General features: G+C 42.5%; 1 protein-coding gene across 1 annotated transcript; it reads right to left on the minus strand.

The window, feature by feature from the left end:
- Positions 1-3,538: 3,538 nt before the first annotated feature.
- Positions 3,539-6,526, minus strand: GNRH1 (gonadotropin releasing hormone 1). The gene is made up of 3 exons (XM_040243315.1): positions 6,363-6,526; positions 5,297-5,392; positions 3,539-3,795 (listed from the first exon to the last, which is right to left on the minus strand). Exons 1-3 carry the CDS (start codon positions 6,501-6,503, stop codon positions 3,754-3,756), a joined length of 279 nt encoding a protein of 92 aa, XP_040099249.1. The 5' UTR covers positions 6,504-6,526; the 3' UTR covers positions 3,539-3,753.
- Positions 6,527-9,014: the final 2,488 nt, after the last annotated feature.

The raw sequence follows: 9,014 nt of genomic DNA on the forward strand, positions 1-9,014 counted from the left end.
TCCATGTTGGGGAACTTTTCAACTGTAATCTTTTCAAAAATTTTCTTACCCTTTCTTTTTCTGTCCTCCTTCTGGGACCCCTACAATTTGAATGTTTGTGCGTTTGATATTGTCCCAAAGGTCTCTGAGACTATCCTCAGCTCTTTTCATTCTTTCTACTTTATTCTGATCTTCAGAAGATATTTCCACCATTTTATCTTCCAGCTCACCGATTCGTTCTTCTGCTTCAGATATTCTGCTTTTGATTCCTTCTAGAATATTTTTAATTTCAGTAATTGTGTTGTCTCTGTATGTTTATTCTTTAATTCTCCTAGGTCTTTCTTATTTGATTCTTGCATTTTATCCATTTTGTTTTCAAGGTTTTTGATCATCTTTGCTATCATTGTTCTGAATTCTTTTTCAGGTAGTTTGCCTATTTCCTCTTCATTTATTTGGACTTCTGTGTTTCTATTTTATTCCTTCATTTGTGTAGTATTTCTCTGAATTTCATTATACATTTTTTTAACTTATTGTGTTTGAAGTCTCCTTTTCCCAGGCTTCAAGGTTGAATTCTTTCTTCCTTTTGGTTCCTGCCCTCCTAAGGTTGGTCCAGTGGCTTCTGCAAGCTTCTTATAGGGTGAGATTTGTGCTGAGTTTTTGTTTGTTTGTTTTTCCTCTGATGAGCAAGGCTGAGTGAGGTGGTAGTCCTTTCTGCTGATGATTGCATTTGTATTTTTGTTTTGTTTGTTGTTTAGATGAGGCATTCTACACAGGGTGCTACTGATGGTTGGGTGATGCTGGGTCTTGTATTCAAGTGGTTTCCTTTGTGTGAGTTCTCACTATTTGATACACCCTATCAATAACTTCAGATATGCAGATGACACCACTCTTATGTCAGAAAGTGAAGAAGAACTAAACAGCCTCTTGATGAAAGTGAAAGAGGAGAGTGAAAAAGTTGGCTTAAAGCTCAACATTCAGAAAAACGAAGATCATGGCATCCGGTCCCATCACTTCATGGGAAATAGATGGGGATACAGTGGAAACAGGGTCAGACTTTATTTGGGGGGGCTCCAAAATCACTGCAGATGGTGATTGTAACCATGAAATTAAAAGATGCTTACTCCTTGGGAGGAAAGTTATGACCAACCTAGGTAGCATATTAAAAAGCAGAGACATTACTTTGCCAACAAAGGTCCGTCTGGTGAAGGCTATGGTTTTTCCAGTAGTCATGTATGGATGTGAGAGTTGGACTGTGAAGAATGCTGAGTGCCGAAGAATTGATGGTTTTGAACTGTGGTGTTGAAGAAGACTCTTGACAGTCCCGTGAACTGCAAGGAGATCCAACCAGTCCATCCTAAAAGAGATCAGTCCTGGGTGTTCATTGGAAGGACTGATGCTAAAGCTGAAACTCCAATACTTTGGCCACGTCATGCGAAACATTGACTCACTGGAAAAGACCCTGATGCTGGGAGGGATTGGCGGCAGGAGGAGAAGTGGATGACAGATGAGATGGCTGGATGGCATCACTGACTCGATGGACATGAGTTTGGGTGAACTCCAGGAGTTGGTGATGGACAGGGAGGCCTGGCATGCCGCAATTCATGGGGTCGCAAAGAGTTGGACATGACTGAGCGACTGAACTGAACTGAGAAGAGTATGGCAACCAATATTTGCCAATATGCTCCAGTATTCTTGCCTGGAGAACACCCTCCCCTGACAGAAGCCTGGCAGGCCACAGTCTACAGGGTCGAAAAGAGTTGGACACTACCGAAGAGGCGCAAGACTTTTTGCCTGTGGCAGCTCTGCCCAGTGAGTTGAGCATGAAGATGGCACAGTTGCTTTGCTTGTGGGAACCCTGGAGGTGCCAGTGTGCAGGGGCATGGACTTCCTGAAAGTGAAGTTGCTCAGTCATGTCCGACTATGCGACCCCATGGACTGTAGCCCACCAGACTCCTCCATCCATGGGATTCTCCAGGCAAGAGTACTGGAGTGGGTTGCATTTCCTTCTCCAGGGGATCTTCCTGATCCAGGGATGGAACCTGGGTCTCCAGGATTATAGGCAGACACTTTACCATCTGAGCCACCAGGGAAATCCTCCACCACAGGAATTATGGCCCTATCAGAGTCTTTTTTCAAACCTCTTGTAGCTGGCTATTAGAAGGCCTCTTTGGCCAGTCTTTCTCCATAGCTTTGCCTGTTCAGGCATTTAGAGGGCTTCTGTGACTGGAAACCTTCTCTGTTGTTTGGCACATCAGGCACATAGAGAGGGGGCCCCTGGCTGGGATCCTACTCTGTAGATCAGCACGTCAGGCACTTAAAGGGGCACCCTGGGTGGGGCCCTACTCTGTAGTTCAGTGTGTCAGGCCTTTGATGGGCCAGCCTCTATTATTCAGCTGCCAGTGCTGGCGTTTGGAGGGGAGAGAGGCTATGGTGATGGCTCCACCCACTATGCATGACTCGGCAGTATCACCTTGCTTTCATGGCTGCCTGTTTTTCCTCCACGGGCATTTCCCACCACAGACTCCTTCCTCACATCCCCTCAATCTGTCTCTCCGCAGTCAACAGCAGCCCTCACTCTGGGATTGCTCCACAATCCCTAAACTCCAGCTCCCAGCTGCTGCGCCCTCTGGGGTATGTATGGCTGCGGCAGGACTGTCTGATTCTCATTCCATTTAGGCTGCTACAACTCAGCTGTTTCACTCTCAGCCTTACATGTTTCTCCTCTGATGCAGACAATTGCCCCCATGTGGGTATCAGACCCCCGCTTCAGTTCCCCTACCCGCCGAGGGTGGGTCCAGTCCTACAAACACTCCTGTTTTCCCCCTCTAGTTCCTACCGAGGTTTGCGTGGGTTTATATATTCGTTGCCGCTGGTCAGGTACTCCTGTCTGCTCTCAGCTGGTGTTTTGCATGCACTTCTGTGTCTGAAGGTATATTCCTGATGTATCCGTGGAGAGAGATGTACTCCACGTCCACATACTCCTCCGCCATCTTGTTCTCTCTCCTCATTTTAAAAGGAAGTAATAACATCCATTTTCCAAGGCTATTCCAAGCGTTAGTGAAAATATTTCTGCATCTGTTGTATCTAGTCCATTCTGGAGGATGAATGGTGCCAGTGCTGTTTGACCAGGGGACACGGGAACAGCTGACACCTATCTTCAACTGACTATAATCCATATGTTTCTGAATTGAAATAATCAGAAAACTCATACAGGGGAACACATGGGATTCCTTGAGTCAACAATAACACTGCCTTTGTGTTATCTCCTCTTCTCTGCATCCCGCCCCCCACGCAGTCAACACATTTAGGAGCACCCCCTTGGAGGCTTGGGCTTCCCGGGTGGCACTAGTGGTAAAAACCCTGCCTGCCAGTGCAGGAGACTAAGAGACGCTTGTTCGATCCCTGAGTCAGGAGGATCCCCTGGAGGAGGGCCTGGCAACATACTCCAGTATTCTTGCCTGGAGAATCCTTTGGACAGAGGAGCCTGGTGGGCTACAGTCCACAGGGTCACAACGAGCTGGACAGGACTACAGTGATTTAACACACTAGTATGCATGGAGGTTTACCACGTCCCTCCCACACCAGAGTTCTGAGTTAGAGAAAGACTTAACATTTATGCCGTTTTATTCCCAATAGAAGCACTTCCATCATGAAATCCATGCAACCTGGTGTAAGAATTTCTGAAATTCACACAATTTACAGACGTTAAATGGGTCACAGATTTCAAAATCAGAATTATCCTTCAGTGTTATCAGTTTTTCTGGTCCTGTGGATTTATATTTTCCTCTGCCCAGTTTCCTCTTCAATCAGAATTTCCTGAAAAATAAGTCAATAATAAATATATCAAAGTTGATTTTCTGAGCTGAATGTCAACTTTTTTGACATTTAAATTTTAAAAAATGTTGATATTTAAATAATAAATCCTTTTGTTTTTTTCATACTAAAAAGTGCTAGAGAGCTGGATCATGCTTTATAAATCAAATAAACATAAGATCTATTAATACATTGTTTCTAAGTATAGGGTGTGAGGACAGAGGTGAAAGAGAAGTTTGTCTTTTGACTTGTTCATCTATTGTTAATCCAGTCTTTGCTTCAATTCTGTCTTTCTAGTGTCATAGTCAGAAAATGTCACAGCTTGCTTTTATTTTATCATGAGGTAAGTAGGATTGAAAAAAAAAGGATATAAAGATATTTGCCCCACTTTTTTAAAAAAAAGAGTGGTTTTTACATTTTACTGATTTATTTTTAAAAATTTATTTGGCTGCACCTGGTCTTAGTTGCGGCATGTGGGATCTAGTTCTCTGACCAGGGATTGAACCTGGGCCCTCTGCATTGGGAGCATGGAGCCTTAGCCACTGGACCACCAGAGAAGTCCCTGTCCACTTTTTGTTTGTCCTGTCACTCATCTGCAGATGTGATGTATTCAGGCTTTCTCTGTTCCTGGGCATAACTGAAAATGAACTGTCATGCTTTCTCCATAGAATTTTCCAGGCAAGAATACTGGAGTGGGTTGTCATGCCCTTCTGCAGGGGATCTTTCCAACTCAGGGATTGAACCCAGGTCTCCCACACTGCAGACAGATTCTTCACCATCTGAGCCAGCAGTAAAGCCTGCAATGCCTTCTAACTGCTGCAAATAAGTGGACCACATTGCTCAGAGAATATCAATATTGAATTCAGGATTCAATTTCTATATTCAAGTCTCTTTATATATATATATATTTTTTTAAATAAAAAACCTACATTGAGTTAGTAGGTTTCCATTTAGGGTGGGAATTTGGAAACTGGTTTGTCCAATCAGAAAACCAGAAATCAAATCTGTAGCTCTGAATTGTATATTGATCAGTTGGGGATTTTTTATTCCACAAAGAAAATTCTGTACCGCACCATTTTTGATTTCTACATTTCCCGGGGAAAGTCGTGTTATACCAAGAACTCTTGGAGAATTTGGTGGAGAAGTATGGATTAGCTTAGAGTAGAATAATCTAAAGAGTTTGATGAATATACTTGAAGCACTGACATGTAGCTATGGAAAGAAATTTGTCAGTCATTCCTAAGCCAGAGCTGAGATTAGTGGACACCGTTTGCAAAGAGATTTCAATTTAAGAAATGAAAAAAGATTCCAGCCATTAGCACTGTGTAACCACTGAAAAAGGGCGTTAAGAAATGACAAGGGCCCAGTACAAGAGGAATTCAGGCCGTCAGGAAGGTAAGCCCTGCAGGGGCTGAGAGGGAGTTGTCCTAAGAGGATGACCAAAGAGGTGGTACCCAGGACCCATCCATCTCTAAAGCTCCAAGTTGTTAACATTTTAACTCACCAGGGCTTCTTTCAGGTCCCTCAGAGGAGAATGGGACTGGTGAACAATGCACTCACAGCGCTTAGGTTCTACTGGCTGATCGACCTCTTTGGCTATCTGCGAATAAAGATTATTGAAGATGGAGGTAAAGAAACAAAATGGCATTTTTTCGTTTCCACCAAAAATTGTGTGTGGAAGGTGAAGTCGGGACTGTGGGACTGAGAAAGTTGCGAGCTGGGATAGGGACTTTATTTTTTTCAATTCTCCTTTTAAAAAATGTTAATGTTTTTTTATTTTCTGGCTGCACCATGCAACATGTAGGATATTTAAATTTTTTTATGGGATGCTGTCAGACACTTTTATAGATTGGTGTGCAGCTCTGGAGGCCATAGTAAGGAGAGAGAATATTTTTCTCCCTAGAGGTGATGAAAATGAAGTACTTTGAACCTCACAAGGAGATGGTATACAAAAAAAATACAAGAGCTTATAGTTATGACTAGGATTGATCTAATTTTCTAGTTTTTACTAAATATGTCATGGTTAATAGAGAATTGCTTCACAAATAGTCTGTGGAGAGGATTCTGGGCTTCTTTATTTCATACTGTGCATGTGCTAAGTCACTTCAGTCATGTCCACCTCTTTGCAACCCCATGGACTGTAGCTTGCCAGGCTCCTCTATCCATAGGATTCTCCAGGCAAGAATACTGGAGTGGGTTGCCATTTCCTCCTCCAGGGGATCTTCATGACCCAGAGATGGAACCCAGGTCTCCTGCATTACAGGCAGATGATTCTTTACCACTGAGCCACCTGGGAAGCCTTACTGTTTCTAGGTCTTTTGGCGATTCTGTATCCTTAGGGTATAGCTTGCTCCTTTGCACCTGTTCCTCTGAAATCATTCCTGTTCTTTGTTCCATGGGTCTCTGAATTAAAGCAGGAATGGGGCTTGACTTGGGAAGTGCCTTATCTCCCCAGGAATACCTGTGTCAGGGGCAAGAATCCATAGCACACTTGGGCACACAGAGGATTTTAATATCCTTCAATTGGATCACATAGGTCACATCTCATTTTGAAGTTGAGAGGGACTTACCTCTTGGAAAGAATCAATCACATTCTCAGCATTTCTCTTTCCTCCAGGGCGCAGCCCATAGGACCAGTGTTGACCAGAGCAACCCACCACACAGGAAGTAAGCAGGATTAGTCCAGCTAGAAGTTTGGGAGTCAGCTCCATTCTGAGGAATATCAACAGTGATAAAAATAGACCCAGACTGGGTTAAGCAAAGACCTCTTTGGTGAAAAGCCTAACGCTGGGGTCACTCACTCAGCAGAAGACGAAAGTGGGAGTGATCTACAGTTTTCACATAAAGGTACTTTCTTGCCTTGGAGACAAAGCCAGTCCTTTAAACTAACATGTTGAGTACTTTTCAGAACTATTCTGATTTTTATTATTTATCTGGTTATCCAAACCTCAGGATTCCACCTTTATCAAATTCACTTTTTGTCTTAGTACTTTCTCCCCGTGTGATTGAGATTCTCTCCCGAGATAAAGAAAATTGGGCCATCTGCTCTGAAAAGTGGCTCCGACTAGAAGTCTCTGGCTAATAAAAGTTGCTTGACATTAAATGGTTACTCTGTGGTGCTAATTGTGTTTTGCTGAGTGTGTGTCCTTTGGTCTTCCACATGGCCGCTGACTGGACCATCTGTGAGCATGAGAGAAGACCTCACACCTTTCAAAGCTCCAAGTCCCAGACCAGCTGCCTCCCTGGCCACAGCAGCCTTCAGCCATCTGATGACATGTGGAATTCTCCCAGATTAAATTTCCATTGGTGGGGAAGAAGCTAAACACAGAGCCAAATATTGGTTGATGAGCTCTTGCAGTTCCCCACAGGCTGGAGCTCTGTGGCTGGAGGTGACAAGGACCAAGAAGGTCAATGCTTCTTTAGACACCACACCTGGCCTTAAGCCCTTAGGGTATAAAATGCCCTATAGATAGACAATTGCATGCAGTCTAAACAAAAGTGCTAGAAATACAAAGCATTTTACCTGTTTGAGAGCAGAGAGTCCCCCAAATCTCAAGCTTCCTTTGAAGTGTGTTGAATCTGACTGTTCATTTTTCTAGCTTCCTTTTTATATGAAGCTTTTCCAAGACACTGAAATCTCCCCTGCTGGTAAACTGCATTGCACATGGACTATGGTTTGTTGTTGTTTTTTAATAGTAATTTCTTAAAGCCTCACATCAAGCCCTTAATGGTGTATATAATTGGAACACCCACTGGTGTATCTGTTAAATTTAGTTAAATCTTGGCCATTAAAATGTCACCTAAGACTTTTATAGTCAAGGCCACAATTCAGAGATTAAAATCTAGCTATGTAGAACTCCCTTGAGGAAACTGACAGGCCAATCCAGAATTCAAGGAAAATAGCTGTCTTAGACTAAGTCATGCTAAATGGCACACATGGCAACTGTCACAGAGGAGCCCATGTAATAGTAATTGTATAGTCAGGATGTATAGGAGCAGGTCTCAGCTTTTAGATTCCCCATGTGTAAAATGAGCTGAGTTATAAGTAATAAGAAGTGAGTATTGGTACTGTCCCAAACCCATACAGAATCGCTAAAGTAGATGGTAGGAGTTTGGAAATCCCCTAGTCTTCTACCCTCCAGGTTTCTTCTTTGACTATTTATTTTTTTAAATTTCTATGAGAGTATAGTTGATCGACAAGGCTGTGTTACCCTCTGTTGTACAGCAAAGGGAACCAGCCACACACATACATATACCTGCTCTTTCTCCCAACTCTCCTCCCTTATAGGTCATCACAGAGTACTGGGTAGAGTTCCTTGTGTATACAGCAGGTCTATTTATTTAACTTTTTTGGCCCCATCATCCAGGATCTTAATTCCCCAACCAGGGATCGAACTCGCACCCTCTCCAGAAGTCTCTTTAATTTTTAAAAATTGGAGTATTGTTGACTTACAATGTTGTGTTAATTTCAGGTGTACAGCAAAGTGACTCAATTATACATATATAAATATGTGTGTATGTGCTTACTCACTCAGTTGTGTCTGACTCTATGACCCTGTGGATTGTAGCCCACTAGGCTGCCCTGTCCATGGGGATTCTCCAGGCCAGAAATTCGTGTGTGTGTGTGTGTGTGTGTGTGTGTGTGTACACATACACAAAAATATATATATATTCTTCTTCAGGTGACAAAATATTGAGTGTAGTTCCCTGTGCTATACAGTATGTCCTTGTTGTTTATGTTTTATATATAGTAATGTGTATCATCTGCTGATGCCAAACTCATTTATCCCCCACCTTTTTCCTCTGGTAACCCTAAGTGTGTTTTCTATGTCTCGGATTCTAGTTCAGTTTTGTAAATACGTTCATTTGTATCATGTTTGAGATCTCATATAGAAACAGCAGCCTACGATGTTTGTCTGTCTAGTTTATTTAGTATGATAATCTCTAGGTCCATCCATGTTGCTGCAAATGGTATTATTCCATTCTTTTTTTTGGCTAAGTAGTATTCCATCCTGTATATACCACATTGTCTTTCTTACAAGCCTTCTACAGTATCAAAAAGGTAAGGAGAAATGTTGCAGTTTGAATGTACTAAGTGCAAAAATAACCAGCCACAAGTTCAGCTCATTTCAGTAGATGGTTATTGAGTTAAAAGACACAAATCCCTATGCTAAAGGTCATGGGAATACAAAGATGAGAAATAATATGGCATGTGAATGAGG

The sequence above is a fragment of the Oryx dammah genome, unplaced genomic scaffold, assembly GCF_014754425.2.
Source record: "Oryx dammah isolate SB20612 unplaced genomic scaffold, SCBI_Odam_1.1 HiC_scaffold_1, whole genome shotgun sequence".
Taxonomy (NCBI): Eukaryota; Metazoa; Chordata; class Mammalia; order Artiodactyla; family Bovidae; genus Oryx; species Oryx dammah.

Coding starts and splice junctions, on each gene's coding strand:
- GNRH1 (XM_040243315.1), bottom strand. CDS start 6,503: ATGGAGCTGACTCCCAAACTTCTAGCTGGACTAATCCTGCTTACTTCC. Junction 5,393..6,362: donor TGATTGATTCTTTCCAAGAG/GTAAGTCCCTCT, acceptor CTTTATTCGCAG/ATAGCCAAAGAGGTCGATCA. Junction 3,796..5,296: donor GGGACCTGAAAGAAGCCCTG/GTGAGTTAAAAT, acceptor CTTATTTTTCAG/GAAATTCTGATTGAAGAGGA.